This window comes from Balaenoptera musculus, chromosome 7, assembly GCF_009873245.2.
Source record: "Balaenoptera musculus isolate JJ_BM4_2016_0621 chromosome 7, mBalMus1.pri.v3, whole genome shotgun sequence".
Classification (NCBI taxonomy): Eukaryota; Metazoa; Chordata; class Mammalia; order Artiodactyla; family Balaenopteridae; genus Balaenoptera; species Balaenoptera musculus.
Window position 1 is genome coordinate 2,608,262 of NC_045791.1, and position 22,770 is coordinate 2,631,031.

At 38.3% G+C, this 22,770-nt stretch overlaps 1 protein-coding gene across 8 annotated transcripts in view; it reads left to right on the forward strand.

Annotated features, from left to right (window-relative positions):
• OCA2 (OCA2 melanosomal transmembrane protein) overlaps nucleotides 1-22,770 on the forward strand; it is a 279,721-nt gene that overhangs the window by 251,347 nt on the left and 5,604 nt on the right. For all 8 annotated transcript variants that reach the window (XM_036859042.1, XM_036859038.1, XM_036859037.1 and 5 more), the window contains one exon: nucleotides 4,343-4,436. In XM_036859042.1, the coding sequence (XP_036714937.1) occupies nucleotides 4,343-4,436 (94 nt within the window). The remainder of the gene's footprint in view (nucleotides 1-4,342; nucleotides 4,437-22,770) is intronic.

Below are 22,770 nucleotides of genomic sequence, written 5' to 3' on the forward strand. Positions count from 1 at the left end.
TTCACCCCAATGGGTGAGCAGACAAATGTCTCAGGCTGGTGATTGCTGTTCAGCACCAATCCTCTTTGTGGGGATCTCTTCACTTTGCCCTCTGCACCCCTATTGCTGTGCTCTCCTGCATGGCTCCAAAGCTTTCCCCCTGCCACCCCCGTCTCGACCAGTGAAGGGGCTTTCTAGTGTGTGGAAACTTTTCCTCCTTCACAGCTCCCTCCCAGAGGTGTAGGTCCTGTCCCTATTCTTTTGTCTCTGTTTTTTCTTTTTTCTTTTGCCCTACCCAGGTACATTGGGAAGTTTCTTGCCTTTTGGGTTGTCTGAGGTCTTCTTCCAGCATTCAGTAGGTGTTCTGTAGGAGTTGTTCCACATGTAGGTGTATTTCTGATGTATTTGTGGGGAGGAAGATGATCTCCACGTCTTACTCCTCCATCATCTTGAAGGTCTGTCTAGATATTTTTTGATTTCCCTTTTTATTTCTTCTTTGACCCACTGATTCTTCAGGAGCATGTGGTTTCATTTCCATATATTTGTGAGTTGTCCAGCTTTCTTCTTGTTATTGATGTCTAGTTTCACACCATTGTAATTGTAAAAGATCATTGATATGATTTCTTTCTTCTTAAATTTCTTAAGACTCGTTTTGTGACTTAATGTATGATCTATCCTGGAGAATGCTCAGTGTGTGCTTGACAAGAATGTGCATTTTGCGGCTATTGGATGGAATGTTCTGTATATGACTGTTAGGACTATTTATTTTAAAGTGTAGTTTAAACCCAATATTTCTTCATTGATTTTCTGTCTGGATGATCTTTCTTTACATAAGACATTGAAATCCACTGATCTGTTAATAGTTGCTTAATATAGTTAGGTGCTCTGATGTAGGATGTACATATATTCACAATTGTAAAAGCTATCAATGAATTGACTCCTTTATTATTATATAGTGACTTTTTTGGTCTCTTAACAGTTTTTGACTTAAAGTCTATTTTTTCTGATGTAAAAGTCTACTTCTTCTCTCTTTTGGTTTTCATTTGCATGGAATATCTTTTTCCATCACTCCACTTTGAGCCTATGTGTGTCCTGTGACAGCATATAGTTGGGGCTTGTTTTTTTTGTTTGTTTGTTTTTCTTTTCTTTTTAAAAAAATCCATTCAGCCACTCTGTGCCCTTTGATTGGAGAATTTAACCCATTTACCTTTAAAGTGATTGTTGATAGGTAAGGACTTACTATTGCTGTCTTGTTTATTGTTGTTTTCTGGCTATTTTGTAGTTCTTTTGTATCTTTCTTGTTGTCTTCCTTTGTAAATTGATAAGCTTCTGTAGTGGTATGTTTTCATTCTCTTCTCTTTATCTTGTGTGTATATGTTATAGGTTTTTGTAGTGTGGTTACCCTGAAGCCTTAATAAAATATAACAGTCTATTTTAACTAATGACTCAACTTTAATTGCATACAAAAAATCTATTGTTTTACTTCACACTACATTTAATGTTTTTTGTGTCACAATGTACATCTTTTAATCTTGTGTTTTCATTAACAAGTTCCTGTAACTATAGTTATTTTAATACTTTCATGTTTTAACATTTATACTAGGGTTAAGTGATTCACACATCACCATTACAGTGTTAGGGTATTCTGAATTTGACTGTATACTTACCAATGAATTTTATACTTTCCTTTTTTCATGTTATTAATTAACATGTTTTCATTTCAGCTTGAAGAATTTTCTTCAGCATTTCTTGCAAGGCTGGTCTAGTGGTAATGAACTCCCTCAGCTTCTGTTTGTTTGGGAAAGTCTTTATTTTTCCTTCATTTCTGAAGGACAGCTTTGCTAGGTAAAGTGTTTTTGGTTGGTAGGTTTTTTTCTTTCAGCACTTTATATATATCATCGAATTCTCTTGTGAATTGTAAGGTTTCTACTGAGAAATCCACTGATAGCCTTGTGGGGGATTACTTTTATGAGAGAAATTTATTTTCTCTTGCTGCTTTTAAAATTCTCTCTTTGTCTTTGATTTTAGACACTTTTATTATAATATGTCTTAAAGAAGAATATTTTAGATTGAAATTTTGGGGTGATTTATTAACTTCATGAACTTGGATTATTCAAATCTTCCCCCAGATTTGGGAGTTCTTAGCCATTATTTCTTTAAATAAGATTTCTGCCCCCTTTCCTCTCTTCCCCTTCTGGGACTACAATGATACATAGGTTTTTTTTCTGTAGGCTTTCTTCATTTCTCTTCATTCTCTTTTCTTTTTGCTCCTCTGATTGGATAATTTCAAATGACTTGTCTTTGATCTCACTGATTCTTCTGCTTAATCCAGTCTGCTGTTGAAGCTCTCTATTGAATTTTTCAGTTCAGTCATTGTATTCTTCAGCTCCAAAATTTCTATTTGGTTCTTCTTAATGTTTTCTGTCTCTTTGTTGAACTTCTCATTTTGTTCTTGTTTTGTTTTCCTATTTTTTCTAAATTGTTTATTTGAGTTCTCTTGTAGCTCTCTGAGCATCTTTAGAACAATTATTTTGAACTCTGTGTCTGACAATTCCTGAATCTCCATTTCTTTGGGGTCAATCATTGGAAGTTTACACTCTTTCTTTGGTGGAGTCATGTTTCCCTGATTCTTCTTGTTCCCTGTAGCCTGGCACAAGTGTCTGCACATGTGGAGAAGCAGTCATCTCTTCCAGACTTTATGGAAAATATCTTCACCTGCAGTTGGGGGCATGCTTGAGAGTACCATGACCTGAGCACAGGGCACCAATTGTGAGGGCATGTGGCAGCTCTAGTTCCAGGGTGCATGGTGATTTGTTGGCTCAGCATGCTGGAGTCCACATTGTTGATAGTGTGTGGTCCTTGGTGAGTGGTGTGGATGGTCCACAGAGACTGCAAGGACTGTTGTGGTCCTCAGTGATGCCTCCAGTTCCTGCAGCTAGGGACCAGGGTTGATGAAAGTGGTGATCAGAGCTGGTGGTGTACGCACACTTGGCTGCAGGGGCCAGCAGCAGGTGCCTGTGTGGTGGCAAGGGCCAGTTACAAACACGCATATACTGGTGGGGTTCTGGTGAAGCAGCAAGGACTGAGGCCACCTGTAGTTGCACTGGAAGCTGCAGGGGCCCTGCTCTTGGTGTAGATCTGTCTGTTTCACTGGAGACCACTGCAGAAGGCATGCAAGTGAAGTCCTATTGCAGAGATAAAAGGATGGGGAGTGATCCAATCTTCCCAAATAAGCAATGAGGTGTTGCTTTTATGACATCCGGAAACCTGGTGTCCAGTAGAGTGTGGCTCTGTTGTCCCCTAATTCTCTATAGCAAATGAAATCACATGTCATTTACATATCTCCACATTGTTTTTAGCTTTCTGTCTGCGATTTTGGGTAGTCCTTTCCAGATGGGTTAGTGTTGGAGCCCTCCTCTTCCTGCTCTTTACAGAGGTTCACACAAGGCAACTGTTCCAAGGCAGCAGGTCCAGGGGTCCCTCCTTAACCTCTAATGGGCTGCTCCGAGGAACCTAACAGTGATAACATGGACTAACATCTCCTGAGCGTGCTGGAAGCAGGTCCAGTGACTACATCTTCTTCTGTCCTTCATTAGCAACATGAGCCACAAGGGGGCATGTTTTGGGAACACAAATTTCTCACAGAAACGTCACAACTGCTACGTGTTTCACTGATTACTATAATATGAAATTTATCCCTATTAGAAAGATGCACTGGATGCTGTCATGATTTACTAGAGAATACTACTTCCTAGTCATTGAATCTGATGCCTGTTACATCACAAACATCAGCAGGTGTGGGATGACTGCACAGAGGCAGTAGTGAGAAATGGTTTAGCACCGGTTTACCTGCATGCAGTTTAGAATCAGAGAACTGATTCTGGCTTGGCCACTTACAAGATCTGTGTCTCTCCATGTCTCGATGTCCTTATCTATCAATTGAGGGAATAACATACATAACTGGAGGAAGTTTGAGGATTAAATAAGATGATGTATGCATGGAGTTAGTGTAGAACTTGATCCACTGCAGGGCTAATAAATGCTGGTCAGATGGTTGTGGTCCCAAGCACTGTGTTAGATTCTATGCGACTTCACCCCATTTAGGAATCCACAGCAGCAGCTGGAGAAGAAGCTGAGGAGAAGCGGGACCAGTTGGTCATGTGGCTGGAAACAAAGACTTACTGATGGGCTCAAATTCAAGGTTTTGTGGATTCCGAAGTTTGCTTTGGTTTCCTTTTGAACATCCTGTGCTCCATACAGTTTGACTGCTAAAAATGTGCTTTGGATTTTGCAAGTTGGTCATAGAATGGGCAACTCCTCTGGGCTTCCATGGACCTGATATCAATGTCCTTTTCCTCCACAGATTCCTGTGCTCCTGAACCTGAGCAGAGACCCTGAGGTCAGCCTGCCTGTGCCACCGCTCATGTATGCCCTTGCCCTCGGTGCCTGCCTGGGAGGTAAGGGGGTGTTAATGCATTTGAGGGAGGGCCCCCTGACACTGTGGTGAGCCTGAAGTGATGATTAATGCATGCCAAATTGAAAGTAAAGTAGGAATAGTCCAGATGATTTCCTGAGTGGAAACCCATCTTCACCTTTGACTGGGGCAGTTCTAGGCATACTCAGTCCCTCTGCATGGCCTGTCACTTCTCACTCTCTGCAGAACTGCCCCTGACATTCTAAGTCTGTGGCCTGAGGATGATCATTATGACATCTCAAAGTTAACCTGCTCCCACAATGCATGCAGATGTGGCTTAGGTTTAGAAACAGATATTGAATCAGAAACCATCCTCGGTGGCAGCTTCTTATTCCCTTTTAAAGCAGTGTGTGTTGGGGAGGAGGTGAAGTGATGAATGAGTAAGCTAAGAAGTAGAGACTCTAACCTAAGAGTAAGAAGAAAGATTTTAAAAAAGTCTTTTTGGCTGGAGGAGTGTGTTGTCCTGTGGAGTCATTGAAAAGCCAATTAGAAAAAATGTTGGGAGAGACTAACCTCTGGTGAGTAAACACAAAGGCTTTGGATGTGATTGTATTTGGAAGGAGGCCTAATCTCCTTTGGGAACACAAGAGGATTGTGAGAATCTTAGATAAACACACTAGATACCTTTTAAGTTTTTATTTTTACATCCAGATATTCTTAGATAGTCTAGCTTTCTCTGTTATTTGATTTGTCTCAACTATTAGATCAACAAATTTCTTTTTAGTTTATCTTCTTGTTTGTAAAGGGGGATTAATGTCATTCAGTGAAGTTGCTGTGATTTCTGGAGAGCTAATTCACCTAATCCAGCAACTGAGACCTCACGTTCTGAGTGCAGGGTTGTTAAAATGGCCCCCATCTGAGATCAGCCCCAGGAAAAGCAATAACTGCATTCACAGCTGCATTTAATATCAGTGGTAGAAACAGAATCCAAAGACACCTGGAAATGTGTCCTCTGTGTGAAATTTTGTTCGTTAAACCTTATTGAACATCTTCTATACCCTGGCATTTTCCTTTAGAGTGGGGAGACAGTCACCTAAGCTAAGATTATAACATAAACGTATCCTCTCATGGCCAAGTGCATAGAGTGCTCAGGGGGTACTAGGGAGACTGAGGGAAAGTCAGGAATGGCTCTCCAGAGGGGAAGTTTTGAGCTGGGTCTCAAAGGATGAGAAGCCTCCTGGGCTAGTTCAGATTCCCCCAGAACATGTATAATGAATATGGAGGGGATTATCAAGGAGAGAAGTTAACGTGGACCATTTGTATGGCTAATAACTTAAAATATGATTAAACATTTGTTGACTGAGCCCCTTTTGTAGCTAGTGAACAATAAAATAGTAAGCCATGGGATCTTTTTAACCTAGTAGCTCTGGTCATTGAATGGTACTTTTTCCTGGTACAGTGGATGCCTACTTGTGCTGGGTGTTAGCTCTACATTTATTCTATTGGGGGACCTTCTCTCATTAACTCAGAGTTTGACAATTTAAAAAATTCTGGTAAAATATACATAACATAAATTTTATAATTTTAACCAATTTTAAGTGTACAGTTCAGTGACATTAAGTGCATTCATATTGTGCAATCATCACCACTATCCATCTCCAGAACTTTTTCATCATCCCAAACTGAAACTTTGTACCCATTAAACCATAATTCCCCAGTCCCACAGGGTTTGATATTTTGAAGACCATTTTAAATAGAAATTTTCAGTTGGTTTGAGAAATGTCATTTGTTCTATAAATTGGGTGTGACTCACTAAATAGTTTGAAACAAAAAGTCTTTCCTGGTCTGCTCTCAGTACCTTTTGATTGCTCTTTTTACTAAGAGCTAAGAACAATTCAAATAAGTCTTAAGAAAAATCTGCCTTAGCCTGGGTGTCCTAGAAGGCAGAGGTTGAGGCAAGTTTGCATGCTGAAGATTTATCGGGACATGTACTCCTAGGGCAGGAAGACTGAGGGAGGAAGTGAGGTAAAGCAGTGAAGGAGAGAAAGCAAATACATGGTACATTACAAAGCTAGTAACAGCTTCAAAAGAAATCAAAGCCAATTTTTAGTTAGGTGGGGATGGGACATTTTCTAGATGGTTCCTGAGGAACAGAAAAGCTAAGTGAAATCTCTTAGTGCCTTTGTAGAGTGTGCAGTGAAGCGGGTTATGCTGCAGAACCAATGAGAGAAAAGCTTCAGAGACATGCTGGGCCTTTGCAGACTACACTGAAGTGGGGACAGGGCAGAGAGCCACCTTTTGAAGGGTGGACAGCCAGGAAAGAACTTTACAGAGAATCTTCAGCAATCAGCAGGTTATAAACCTGTTAGAAAATTGATGACTCAGCTATATAGCCAGAAACCCAGAATCTTCCTTTGCTCATATCTCTATTTCAGAGAACTCCTCATCCCACCCTCAAAACATTTGCAGCTGGTGTGAAATTGAATTCAACTTAAGGTGAAACAAAGCCAGATCCAGCTCAGCAACAGATTAGATTGGCTCCATGCCCTGCACTGACAGCCTGGCACAAATGGGGATGCACTCTTCAGTGTGTGTGTGTGTGTGTGTGTGTGTGTGTGTGTGTGTATGTGCAAATATTATACTTCTGTCTCAGTAGTTCTTTACATGAATTGTTCAGCATACCACTACCTTGGTAAAGAACACCTACAAAAACCCTGCATAGAACCTCATACTTACTGTTGAAAGACTGAATGTTTGTCCCCTAAGATTGGGAACAAGGCAAGGATGTCTGCTCTCACCTCTCTTATTCAGCATAGTGCTGGAAAATCTACCTAGTGCAGTAAGGCAAGAAAAGGAAATAAAAGGTATACAGATTAGAAAGGAAGAAATAATTTGGTTCCTACTATAGACGACATGATTGTCTTGGTGGATACCAAGGAATCTATTTTTTTAAAAATCAGAAAACCATATAACTAATATGTGAGCTCAGCAAGGTCACTGGATACAAGATAGACATACAAAAATCAATTTTAGCAATGAACACATGGATACCACAATTAAATATACAATACTATTTAGAATCACTCAAAATATTAAATACTGAAGCTGAAATTACAATATGCTTATACAAGAAATCAATGAAGATCCAAATAATTGGGAAGACATACAGTGTTCATGGATTGGAAGGCTCCACATAGTAAAGATGTAAACTGTCCCCAAATTAATATTTAGGTTTAATGCAATTCCTACCAAAATCTTAGTAAGATTTTTTGTTTATATCTATATCTATAGTATTTATAAATGTACATATGGAATGGAGGACATATAAATTGTAAATATGCACATGAAAAGATGTTCAACATTATTAACCATTAGGAAAATGCAAATTTAAACCATGATAAGGGAATTCCTTGGCAGTCCAGTGGTTAAGACTTCACCTTCCAATGGCAGGGGGGTGCAGGTTTGATTCCTGGTCGGGAACCTAAGATCCCACATGCCTGGCAGCCAAAAAACCAAAACATAAAAGAGAAGCAATATTGCAAAAAATTCAATAAAGACTTTAAAAATGGTCCACATCAAAAAAAAAATCTTAAAACCATGATAACATATCATCACACACCTATAAGAATGGCTAAAATAAAAAATAGTGAAAACACCAAATGCTGACCAGAATGTGGGAAAAAATGATCACTCAGACATTGTTGTTTGAAATGTAAAATGGCCATCACTCTGGAAAACAGTTTGGCAATGTATTAAAAAACTAAGCCTGCAACTGCCATAAAACTCAGTAATTACACTACTAGGAATTTATTCTAGAAAAATAAAAACTTATGTTCACCCCCAAACCTGTACACAAATGTTTATGAAAGCTTTATGTGTAATAGCCAAAAAGTAGAAACAAATCTGATGTCCTTCAACAATAAATTGTTAAACAAACTGTGATACAATACATCCATACCAGGGAAAGCTACTCAGCAATAAAAAATAAATGAGCTATTGATACAAGTGACAACCTTGATGAATTTCCAGAGAATTATGTGGAGTGAAAAAAAGCCAATCTGGAGGAGGCTCCTTCAAGATGGCAGAGAAGTAGGACGTGGAGATCACCTTCCTCCCCACAAATACATCAAAACTACATCTACATGTGTAACAACTCCTACAGAACACCTACTGAACGCTGGCAGAAGACCTCAGACTTCCCAAAAGACACCCTCAGGCGACATACAGGGCGAGGCGGGGCCAAATCCAAAGCTGAACCCCAGGAGCTCTGTGAATAAAAGAAGAGAAAAGGACATTTCTCCCAGTAGCCTCAGGAGCAGCGGATTAAATCTCCACAGTCAACTTGATGTACCCTGCATCTGTGGAATACCTGAGTAGACAATGAATCATCCCAAAACTGAGGTGGTGGACTTTGGGAGCAACTGTAGACTTGGGGTTTACTTTCTGCATCTAATTTGTTTCTGGTTTTATGTTTATCTTAGTTTAGTATTTAGAGCTTATTATCATTGGTAGATTTGTTTATTGATTTGGTTGCTCTCTTCCTTTATATAAATATATATATCTTTTTTCCTTTTTCTCTTATTGTGAGTGTGTATGTGTATGCTTCTTTGTGTGATTTTGTCTATATAGTTTTGTTTTTGCCATTTATCCTAGGGTTCTGACTGTCCCTTTTTGGTTTGGTTTTTAGTATAGTTTTTAGTGCTTGTTATAATTGGTGGATTTGTTTTTTGGTTTGGTTTCTTTCTTCTTCCTTTCTCTAAATTACTTTTGATAATTTTTTACTTTTTGATAATTTTTTTATTTTAATAACATTCTTTTCCTCCCTTCCTTCCTTCCTTTCTTTTTTCTTCCTTCCTTCCTTCCTTCCTTCCTTTCTTTCTTTCTTTTCCTTCTTTCTTTCTTTTTCTTTCTTCCTTCCTTCCTTCCTTTCTCTCTTTCTTTCTTTCTTTCTTTCCTTCCTTCCTTCCTTCCTTCCTTCCTTCCTTCTTTCTTTCTTTCTTTCTTTCTTTCTTTCTTTCTTTCTTTCTTTCTTTCTTTCTTTCTTTCTTTCTTTCTCCCTCTCTCTCTTTCTTTCTTTCTTTCTTTTTCTCCCTTTCCTTCTGAGCTGAGTGGCTGACAGAGTCTTGGTGCTCCGTCCGGGTGTCAGACCTGAGCCTCAGAAGAGGGAGAGCTGAGTTCAGGACATTGGCCCACCAGAGACCTCCCAGCCCCACGTAATATCAAACGGTGAAAGCTCTCCCAGAGATCTCCATCTCAATGCTAGGACCAAGCTCCACTCAATGACCAGCAAGCTACAGTGCTGGATACCCTATGCCAAACAACTAGCAAGACAGGAACACAAGCCCACCCATTAGCAGAGAGGCTGCCTAAAATCATAATAAATTTACAGACACCCCAAAACACACCACTGGATGTGGTCCTGCCAACCAGAAAGACAACACCCAGCCTCATCCACCAGAACACAGGCACTAGCCTGCACCATCAGGAAGCCTACAAAACACACTGAACCAACCTTACCCACTGAGAGCAGACACCAAAAACAACAGGAACTACAAACATGAAGCCTGTGAAAAGGAGACCCCAAACACAATAAGTTAAGCAAAATGAGAAGAAAGAGAAATACACAGCAGATGAAGGAGCAAGGCAAAAACCTTACCAGACCAAACAAATGAAGAGGAAATAGGCAGTCTACATGAAAAAGAATTCAGAGTAAAGATAGTAAAGATGATCCCAATCTTGGAAATAGAATGGAGAATATACAAAAAACTTTTAACAAGGACCTAGAAGAACTAAAGCGCAAACAAACAATGATGAAAAACACAATAAATGAAATTTAAAATTCTCTAGAAGGAATCAATAGCAGAATAACTGAGGCAGAAGAACAGATAAGTGACCTGGAAGATAAAATAGTGGAAATAACTACTGCAGAGCAGAATAAAGAAAAAAGAATGAGAAGAATTGAGGACAGTCTCAGAGACCTCTGGGACAACATTAAACGTACAACATTCAAGCTATAAGGGTCCCAGAAGAAGAAGAGAAAGAAAAAGGGACTGAGAAAATATTTGAAGAGATTATAGCTGAAAAATTCCCTAATATGGGTAAGGAAATAGTCAATCAAGTCCAGGAAGTGCACAGAGTCCTATACAGGATAAATCCAAGGAGAAACATGACTAGACATATACTAATCAAACTATCAAAAATTAAATAAAAGAAAAAATATTAGAAGCAGCAAGGGAAAAGCAACAATTAACATACAAGGGAAACCCCATAAGGTTAAAAGCAGATCTTTCAGCAGAAACTCTGCAAGCCAGAAGGGAGTGGCAGGACATATTTAAAGTGATGAAAGGGAAAAACCTACAACCTATATTACTCTATCCAGCAAGGATCTCATTCCGATTCGACGGAGAAACTAAAACCTTTACAGACAAGCAAAAGCTAAGAGAATTCAGCAGCACCAAACCAGCTTTACAACAAATGCTAAAGGAACTTCTCTAGGCAGGAAACACAAGAGAAGGAAAAGACCTACAATAACAAACCCACAACAATTAAGAAAATGGTAATAGGAACATACATATTGATAACTACCTTAAAGGTAAATGGATTAAATGCTCCAACCAAAAGATGTAGACTGGCTGAGTGGATACAAAGACAAGACCCATATATATGCTATCTACAAGAGACCTACTTCAGACCTAGGGACACATACAGACTAAAAATGAGGGGATGGAAAGAGATATTCCATGCAAATGGAAATCAAAAGAAAGCTGGAGTAGCAATTCTCATATAAGACAAAATAGACTTTAAAATAAAGACTATTACAAGAGACTTAGAAGGACACTACATAATGATCAAAAGATCAATGCAAGAAAAAGATATAAAAATTGTAAATATTTATGCACGCAACATAGGAGCACCTCAATACATAAGGCAAATGCTAACAGCCAAAAAAGGAGAAATCGACAGTAACATAATCCTAGTAGGGGACTTTAACACCCCACTTTCACCAATGGACAGATCACGCAAAATGAAAATAAATAAGGAAACACAAACTTTAAATGCTATATTAAACAAGATGGACTTAATTGATATTTATAGGACATTCCATCCAAAAACAACAGAATACATTTTCTTCTCAAGTGCTCATGGAATATTTTCCAGGATAGATCATATCTTGGGTCACAAATTAAGCCTTGGTAAATTTAAGAAAATTGAAATCATATCAAGTATCTTTTCTAACCACAACACTATGAGACTAGATATTAATTACAGGAAAAAAACTGTAAAAAATACAAACAAATGGATGGTAAACAATACACCACTAAATAACCAAGAGATCACTAAAGAAATCAAAGAGGAAATCAAAAAATACCTCGAAACAAATGACAATGAAAACAAGATGACCCAACACCTATGGGATGCAGCAGAAGCAGTTCTAACAGGGAAGTTAATAGCAATACAATCCTACCTCAAGAAACAAGAAACATCTCAAATAAACAACCTAACCTTACACCTAAAGCAATTAGAGAAAGAAGAACAAAAAACCCCAAAGTTAGCAGAAGGAAAGAAATCATAAAGATTAGATCAGAAATAAATGAAAAAGAAATGAAAGAAACAATAGCAAAGATCAATAAAACTAAAAGTTGGTTCTTCGAGAAGATAAACAAAATTGATAAAACATTAGCAAGACTCTTCAAGAAAAAGAGGGAGAGGACTCAAATCAATAGAATTAGAAACGAAAAAGGAGAAGTAACAACTGACACTGCAGAAATACAAAGCATCATGAGAGATTACTACAAGCACCTATATGCCAAAAAAATGGACAACCTGGAAGAAATGGACAAATTTTTAGAAAAGCACAACCTTCCGAGACTGAACCAGGAAGAAATAGAAAATATAAACAGACCAATCACAAGCACTGAAATTGAGACTGTGATTAAAAATCTTCCAACAAACAAAAGCCCAGGACCAGATGGCTTCACAGGGGAATTCTAACAAACATTTTGAGAAGAGCTAACACCCATCCTTGTCAAACTCTTCCAAAATATAGCAGAGGGAGGAACACTCCCAAACTCATTCTACGAAGCCACCATCACCCTAATACCAAAACCAGACAATGATGTCACAAAAAAAGAAAACTACAGGCCAATATCACTGATGAACATAGATGCAAATATCCTCAACAAAATACTAGCAAACAGAATCCAACAGCACATTAAATGGATCATACACCATGATCAAGTAGGGTTTATCCCAGGAATGCAATGATTCCTCAATATAAGCAAATCAATCAATGTGATACACCATATTAGCAAATTGAAGGAGAAAAATCATATGATCCCCACAATAGATGCAGAAAAAGCTTTTGACATAATTCAACACCCATTTATGATAAAAAAAAACAAAACCCTCCAGAACATAGGCATAGAGGGAACTTACCTCAACATAAGGAAGGCTGTATATGACAAACCCACAGCCAACATTGTTCTCAACGGTGAAAAACTGAAACCATTTCCACCTAGAGCAGGAAAAATAAAATGCTGCCCCCTCTCACCACTATTATTCAACATAGTTTTGGAAGTTTTAGCCACAGCAATCAGAGAATTAAAAGAAATAAAAGGAATCCAAATCAGAAAAGCAGAAGTAAAACTGTCACTGTTTGCAGATGACATGATACTATACATAGAGAATCCTAAAGATGCTACCAGAAAACTACTAGAGCTAATCAATGAATTTGGTAATGTAGCCAGATACAAAATTAATGCACAGAAATCTCTTGCATTCCTATTCTCTAATGATGAAAAATCTGAAAGAGAAATTAAGGAAACACTCCCATTTACCATCACAACAAAAAGAATAAAATACCTAGGAATAAACCTACGTAAGGAGACAAAAGACCTGTATGCAGAAAACTATAACACTGATGAAAGAAATTAAAGATGATACAAACAGATGGAGAGATATCCCATGTTCTTGGATTGGAAGACTCAACATTGTGAAAATGACTATACTACCCAAAGCAATCTACAGATTCAATGCCATCCCTATCAAACTACCAATAGCATTTTTCACAGAACTAGAACAAAAAATTTCACAATTTGTATGGAAACATCAAAGACCCCGAATAGCCAAAGCAATCTTGAGAACGAAAAATGGAGCTGGAGGAATCTGGTTCCTGGACTTCAGACTATACTACAAAGCTACAGTAATCAAGACAGTATGGTACTGGCACAAAAACAGAAATATAGATTGATGGAGCAGGAGAGAAAGCCCAGAGATAAACCCACGCATATCTGGTCACCTTATCCATGATAAAGAATGCAAGAATATACAATGGAGAAAAGACGGCCTCTTCAATAAATGGTGCTGGGAAAACTGGACAGCTACATGTAAAAGAATGAAATTAGAACACTCCCTAACACCATAAACAGAAATAAACTCAAAATGGATTAATGACCTAAATGTAAGGCCAGACACTATAAAACTCTTAGAGGAAAACATAGGCACCACACCCTATGACATAAATTGCAGCAAGATCCTTTTTGACCCACCTCGTAGAGAAATGGAAATAAAAACAAAAATAAACAAATGGGACCTAATAAAACCTAAAATCTTTTGCCCTGCCAAGGAAACCATAAATAAGACGACAAGACAACCCTCAGAATGGGAGAAAATATTTGCAAACCAAGCAACTGACCAAGGATTAATCTCCAAAATATACGAGCAGCTCATGCAGCTCAATATCAAAAAGACAAACAACCCAATCCAATAATGGGCAGAAGACCTAAATAGACATTTCTCCAACGAAGATATACAGATTGCCAACAAACACATGAAAGGATGCTTGACATCACTAATCATTAGAGAAATGCAAATCAAAACTACAATGAGGTATCACATCACACCAGTTAGAATGGCCGTCATCAAAAAATCTACAAACAATAAAAGCTGGAGAGGTTGTGGAGTAAAGGGAACCCTCTTGCACTGTTGGTGGGAATGTAAATTGATACAGCCACTGTGGAGAACAGTATGGAGGTTCCTTAAAAAACTAAAAATAGAACTACCATATGACCCAGCAATCCCACTACTGGGCATATACCCTGAGAAAACCATAATTCAAAAAGAGTCATGTATCACAATGTTCACTGCAGCACTATTTACAAAAGCCAGGACATGCAAGCAACCTAAGTGTCCATCAACAGATGAATGGATAAAGAAGATGTGGCACATATATACAATGGAATATTACTCAGCCATAAAAAGAAATGAAACTGAGTTATTTGTAGTGAGGTGGATGGACCTAGAATCTGTCATATAGAGTGAAGTAAGTCAGAAAGAGAAAATCAAATACCATATGCTAAAACATATATATGGAATCTAAAGAAAAAATGGCTCTGAAGAACCTAGGTGCAGGACAGGAGTAATGACACAGACATAGAGGGTAGTCTTGAGGACTCAGGGAGAGGGAAGGGTAAGCTGGGACAAAGTGAGAGAGTGGTATTGACATATATACACTACCAAATGTAAAATAGATAGCTTGTGGGAAGCAGCCGCATAGTACAGGGAGATCAGCTCGATGCTTTGTAACCACCTAGAGGGGTGGGATAGGGAGGGTGGTAGGGAGAGGCAAGAGGAAGGGGATATGGGGATATATGCATACCTATAGTTGATTCACTTTATTATACAGCAGAACATTGTAAAGCATTTATACTCCAATAAGGATGTTAAAAAATAAAATAAAATAAAATGTGGAATGTACGTTTACAAGCAAAAAAAAGAAAAGAAACTCAATATCAAAAAAAAACCCAATCAAAAATGGGCTGAAAACCTAAATAGACATTTCTCCTAAATGACATGGTCTCCAATACAGATGACCAACGAACACATGAAAAGATGACCAATATTGCTAATTTTTAGAGAAATACAAATCAAAACCACAGTGAAATATCACCTCACACTAGTCAGAATGCCTATCATCAAAAAGTCTACAAATAATAAATGCTGGGAAGGGTGTGGAGAAAAGTAACCCTCCTACACTGTTGGTGGGAATGTAAATTGGTGCAGCCAGTATGGAAAACTGTATCGATGTTCATTTAAAAACTGAAAGTAAAGCTACCATATGATACAGCAATCACACCCCTAGAATCTATATATAGAATATATCCAGAAAAGATGAAAACTGTAATTCAGAAAGATACATGCACCCCAATGTTCATAGAAGCACTATTTACAATAGCCAAGACATGGATGTGATATATATACATATAATGGAATATTACTCACTTCTAAAAAAGAATGAAATATTGCCATTTGCAGCAACATGCATGGACCTAGAGAATATCATACTAAGTAAGTCAGACAGAGAAAGACAAATATTATTTGATATCACTTATATGTGGAATCTAGAAAATAATATAAAATGAATGTATATACAAAAAATAGACTCACAAAAAAACACACATAGAAACAAACATGGTTAAAGGGGAAAGGGGAGGAAGTATAAATTAAGAGTATGGGATTAACAGACACAAACTACTATACATAAAATAGATAAACAACAAGGGTTTCTAACACAGGGAAAAATATTCAATATCCTGTAATAACCTATAATGGAAAAAGTCTGAAAAAATATAACTAAATCACTTTGCTGTACACATGAAACTAACACAGTATTGTAAATCAACTATACTTCAATAAAAAGTAAAATTAAAAGTAAAATAATAAAAATGATAATGAGTACCAGAAAAAAAGAAGAAATCATACTCCTTTTTTCCCAGTTAAAATGGCAGGCAGGTATTGCCGAGAGCAATAGTATCTCATGAATTCCTCATTGGCAATGGACCACTTGCCAGAAAATGAAAGGCGCTTTCAATTTCATGTTTCACATTGCCAGGGGGAACTGGCTCACAGGTTAATTTGTTCCTGAGGACTTCTGGGTTCAGAGAAAGGAATGGGGAAATTTTCAAGGATCAGAGTGAGGGAAGGGGTAGCAGCTGGGACCCCTGGCTGTGTGATGACTTGGGCAGGGTGAGAGGGCTGTGTGGGGACAAAAAGGTAAAGTCAGGAGCCTTGTGGCTCAAACTCTCTCCCTGGAGAGTGAATGAGGCAGAGACATGAGCAAAGGCTAAGCTGACTTCTCTCACATACGGCCCTTGCTCAGCCTTTGCGCATTTGATTTCTATCCACTTTTTCAGGAAAGTAGAATGGATGGCACTGTGGGGACTGCTATTCCCCTTAAACTCTCTCTGCATAGCCTGACCTCCTTCCCCCAGATCCACCTTTCAGTCATCCCTTTGCATGAGGTCTTTTGGTTTCCTGAAGGCCTTGTAACATGGGAAGCAGAACATTAACTTACTAAGTCTCACTGAGCTCTGTTTCTTTTAAGAATGCTTTCAGCTACAGGTAACAGAAACCTGATTAACAGAGGCTTACACACTCAGGGAAATAATCTTTTCTCATATAACAAGAAGCTGAGGGGCAGAGGGCTGGCAAACATCAGCTTGATGTCTTGTAATATTAGAGGCAGGTCTCCACAATTCTCTTGGCCTATCCCTCTCATCACAGATGTTTCATGGCTGCATCCAAGGCAGAAAGCATGGAGGAGAACTGGTACCAATACATTTTTATCAGGAGGACAAAAGGTATGCCAAGAGGCTCCCAAACAGGTTGCCCTCGTGGCTTATTGGTCAGCCAAATGAGACAAGCAGAGTGGATAAGCTACCTAAGCAGGTGGGGTACAGGGAAGCCACAGAGAAGAAGGCTAGCCAGCCATCAGGTCCTACACAAACATTGGGAAAAGATTGTGTCAGCTGTCATAGTGGAAAGAATGCTAGATTTGGATTCAGAAGACCTTGATCAAAATCTCAAATCTGCTAAGCTTTGTAACCATGAGCAAACCACTGAACATTTCTATTATATTGATTAGGATGGTTTTGGTTATAAGGAAAGGAAGATACAAAACAAGATGGTGTCAGCAACAGGAAGAGTATCTCCTGTGACAGGCAATCAGTGGTGGAGCAAGTCTAGAGGTGTCGCAGGGCTTCTTGGTGTCTCCTTCTACATGTTCTGCCACCCATCAACAACACTCAGAGCTGGCCCCACACGCGGGCTGGAAACAGCTCCAGGAATCTCATCACCACACAACAATGGATGGTATCCAGAAAAAGCAGGACTACTCTCTTTCCTAAAGTTTTTTCTCAAAATCAGGGAAATCATTACCAGAAGTTGCCTCTCCCCCAAGAAGACACCACACAATGTCTCCTTGACACCAAATAGCTTTGGCTGGCCCACTCATGTTGGTCACTGGCAAGGGGCAGGAATCCATCTGACTGTCCCTGCCCCGTCATCGGCGGGGAGGAGATATAGGGGAGTCAGCTACATCTGTGTTAAATGACAACTTTCCCTGGGCATCTCACAGGATAGTCCTGAGGTTCACTTAAGATTATGAATGTGAGAGTACCATTCAGATGTCAATGGTTGTTTCAGTAGTTTAATAAGATGCTAGCAGGCTTTTGATAGTACCCCACATGGCATGGGTTCCATGTGGTGGGGAGAAAGAAGTCCTAGGTGTCACTACTCTGGCTCAGGCCACTTGGCCAGTTTCCATTTACAGAGGTGTGAATTAGAAGTTGGGCTGTGCACACAAAGAGCTGCTGCCTGTCTTGGCATGTCTGGGTAATCCTACATGAAAACTAATGTATGGATCTAGAGGCAGAACAAGAACATTTTCCAAAACTATTCTCTGCCATGCTCTTGATGGCCATTTTAAATGTTTATAAAGAACCTTTAATCTAATGTCCTATGTCAACCAATCCAATCTGAGTTAAATAAATCATGCTGTCAGACCAGTGGTAATTTTTCATTTGACAGAAAACATAAAAATTAATTTTATGCACAGCATTCCCTTTGGAAAGTATTAATAGAACTACCTGCCACTCAGGTTATGAACTTGACCAAAAGGAAGCAACAGGTTTTAATGTAGCCATGTGCTGCCTGGATTACCCACAATCTCTAGACAACTCTGTCAAGGATGCCATGCATATTTGGACCTAAAGCAGTCTTCATTTTTGTTTGTTTTCTGTGTCCTACAAGTAGACATTTAAATTATTTTTAGTTTGTTTTTATCCAACTAATACGTGGATTTGGCAACAAGTAAAATAAAACAGCTCAGATTTGTCAAGGAAATTAACAACCACAATGTGTTCTACAAGCAACAGAGACTACCGGGTTGGTCATAGGTTCACTCCAGCTGGGAAAACCTATCAGCAACATTTATACTACCCTGACTATGTAAATGCCACACTGCAGGGCCAAGATGTGCACCAAGATCAAGGTCCAATCAAGTCTTCTTTCTTATGTTTCATCATCTGCTTAAAATCACGTCATTTTAATTTACTTCAAATTTGGTGGCAATTTCATACCATTTTTGTTGAACCTAGTATTTCTAGTTACTTGTTTTCAACGTAAAGAGAGCTAAGGAGGAGAAACTCTGGAGCTGGACTGCAGGAATTTGATTTCCAGCTGTGGGATTTTCTAGTTGTATGACACTGGGAAAGTTTCTAAGGCTCCCTGGGGTTCTAAAATTTCATAAAGATGGCATTAGGTATGTATTTACTCATGTGCTGCTTCTACTCTGGAGAATCCACTTCTATCATTTCTTTGATAAATTCCTCCCTTCCATTTCATTCTGTCCTTTCTGAGATTTTTCTAGTAGTTGAATTTGGGGTTTCCCATATTGAACTTATGTGTATATTATTTTTCCTCTGCATTTTCTTCTTTGACTTTTGCCTCCAGACTCAGGGATATTTCCTCAACTTTATTTTTCAGTCAATCTGTCTATCTATATACATTTATTTAGTTTAGTAATTATGGATTTAGTCAATGAGAACATTTTCCCTCTGGTTTTCTCTTTTTTATTACTTTAATTAAGCTTTTACTTTGAGATAGTTGCATATTCACATGCAGTTGTAAGGAATAATATGAAGAGATCCTGTGTACCATTTATCCAGTTTCCCTCAAGGGTAATATATTGTGAAAACATACTACAATATCACAGTCAGGATATTGACATTGAAGCAGTCAAGACACAAAACATTTTCATCACTAAAAAAAGTCCCTCACATTGCCCTTTTATAGCCTCACCCACTTCCTTCCATCCCCACCCCCTACTTAACCCTTGGCAACCACTTACCTATTCTACATTTCTACAACTTTGTCATTTCAAGTATATTATATAAATGGAATCTTACAGGGTGTAACTTTGGGGATTGGCTTTTTTTTTTCTTTAACATCTTTATTGTAGTATAATTGCTTTACAATGGTGTGTTAGTTTCTGCTGTATAACAAAGTGAATCAGCTGTACATATACATATATCCACATATCTCTTCCCTCTTGCATTTCCCTCCCACCCTCCTATCCCACCCCTCTAGGTGGTTACAAAGCACCGAGCTGATCTCCCTGTGCTATGTGGCTGCTTCCCACTAGCTATCTATTTTACATTTGGTAGTGTATATATGACAATGCCACTCTCTCACTTCGTCCCAGCTTACACTTCCTCCTCCCCGTGTCTTCAAATCCATTCTCTACAGCTGTGTCTTTATTCCTGTCCTGCCTCTAGGTTCTTCAGAACCATTTTCTTTTTTTGTTTTAGATTCCATATATATGTGTTAGTATACGGTATTTGTTTTTCTCTTTCTGACTTACTTCACTCTGTATGACAGATTCTAGGCCCATCCACCTCACTACAAATAACTCAATTTCATTTCTTTTTATGGCTGAGTAGTATTCATTGTATATATGTGCCACATCTTCTTTATCCATTCATCTGTTGACAGACACTTAGGTTGCTTCCATGTCCTGGCTATTGTAAATAGAGCTGTAATGAACATTGTGATACATGACTCTTTTTGAATTATGATTTTCTCAGGGTATATGCCCAGTAGTGGGATTGCTGGCTTGTATGGTAGTTCTATTTTTTGTTTTTTAAAGAACCTCCATACTGTTCTCCACAGTGGCTGTATCAATTTACATTCTCACTAACAGTGCAAGAGGGTTCCCTTTACTCCACACCCTCTCCAGCATTTATTGTTTGTAGATTTTTTGATGATGGCCATTCTGACTGGTGTGAGGTGATACTTCATTGTAGTTTTGATTTGCATTTCTCTAATGATTAGTGCTGTTGAGCATCCTTTCACGTGTTTGTTGGCAATCTGTATATATTCATTGCAGAAATGCCTATTTAGATCTTCTGCTCATTTTTGGATTGGGTTGTTTGTTTTTTTGATATTGAGCTGCATGAGCTGCTTGTATATTTTGGAGATTAATCCTTTGTCAGTTGCTTCATTTCCAAATATTTTCTCCCATTCTGAGGGTTGTCTCTTCGTCTTGTTTATGGTTTCCTTTGCTGTGCAAAAGCTACTAAGTTTTATTAGGTCCCACTTGTTTATTTTTGTTTTAATTTCCATTCCTCTAGGAGGTGAGTCAAAAAGGATCTTGCTGTGATTCGTCATGGATTGTTCTGCCTATGTTTTCCTCTAAGAGTTTTATAGTGTCTAGCCTTACATTTAGGTCTATAATCCATTTTGAGTTTATTTTTGTGTATGGTGTTAGGGAGTGTTTTAATTTCATTCTTTTACATGTAGCTGTCCAGTTTTCCCAGCACCACTTATTGAAGAGGCTCTCTTTTCTCCATTGTATATTATTGCATCCTTTATCAAAGATAAGGTGACCATATGTGCGTGGGTTTATCTCTGGGCTTCCTATCCTGTTGCATTGATCTATATTTCTGTTTTTGTGCCAGTACCATACTGTCTTGGTTACTGTAGCTTTGTAGTATAGTCTGAAGTCAAGGAGCCTGATTCTCCCAGCTCCATTTTTCTTTCTGAAGATTGCTTTGTTTGTGTTTCCATACAAATTGTGAATTTTTTTGTTCTAGCTCTGTGAAAAATGCCATTAGTAGTTTGATAGGGATTGCACTGAATCTGTAGATTGCTTTGGGTAGTATAGTCATTTTCACAATGTTGAGTCTTCCAATCCAAGAACATGGGATATCTCTCCCTCTGTTTGTATCATCTTTAATTTCTTTCATCAGTGTCTTATAGTTTTCTGCATACAGGTCTTTTGTCTCCTTAGGTAGATTTATTCCTAGGTATTTTATTCTTTTTGTTGAAATGGTAAATGGGAGTGTTTCCTTAATTTCTCTTGATTTTACCTTTTTTGCTTTTAATATTTTTTCTTTGTATTTAGTTTCTGTTAGTTTGATTAATATGTGTCTTGTCGTGTTCCTCCTTGGTTTTATCCTGTATGGGACTCTCTTCCCTTCTTGGTCTTGGATGACTGCTTCCTTTCCCATGTTAGGGAATTGTTTGACTATAATCTCTTCAATATTTTCTCAGGCCCTTTCTCTTTCTCTTCTTCTTCTGGGACTTATTCGAATGTTGATGCTTTTAATGTTGTGTCCAATGTCTCCGAGACTGTCCTCATTTCTTTTCATTCTTTTTTCTTTATTCTGCTCCATGGCAGTTATTTCCACCATGCTATCTTCCAGCTCACTTATCCATTCTTCCGCCTCAGTTATTCTGCTATTGATTCCTTCTAGTGTACTTTTCATTTCAGTTATTGTATTGTTCATCTCTGTTTTTTGTTCTTTCGTTCTAGATCTTATATGTTGCTTTCATATTTTAATTTGTCTTTCTGTCTGCTGTTCTGATTGGGCGATTGCCATTATTCTGTCTTCTGGATCACTTATTTGTTCTTCTGCATTATTTAGTCTGCTCTTCATTGCTTCTAGATTGACTTTTATCTTGGCAATTGTGTTGTCTTATTTGAATGTTTCATCTTTATAATTTCCATTTCCTTGTTGCATTGATCTGCATTTCTATCGATAATCTTTCTTAAGTCTTTTAGCATTTTTATTACCTCCTTTTGAACTCAGGTTCTAGGAGAATGGAGAGGTCTGTTTCATTGTTTGTTCTTTCAGGGGATTTCTCTTGTTCTTTTATTTATTTGTTTGTTTGTTTGTTTATCTTCTTGGCCACACCATGCAGCTTGTGGGATCTTAGTTCCCCAACCAGGGATGAAACCCAGGCCCTCAGAAGTGAAAGCACAGAGTCCTAACCACTGGACTGCCAGGGAATTCCCTTTTGTTCTTTCAATTGGCAGTAGTTCCTCTGCTTTTTCATCTTAGTTAAATTTCTTTTTTCTATGAATTTAGGAGAAACAATTGTATACTCTGGTCTTGATGGGCTTTTTTTAATGAAGGAGCATCATCTGTAGACTGTGTGAGTCCAGTTTTTTGGTGTGAGGCCTGTTTTTGCTCTGGATGCCTGCCATGTCTTTCCTCAGAGTCTGCTGGCCCTTATCCACTTGATAGAGGGTGTGA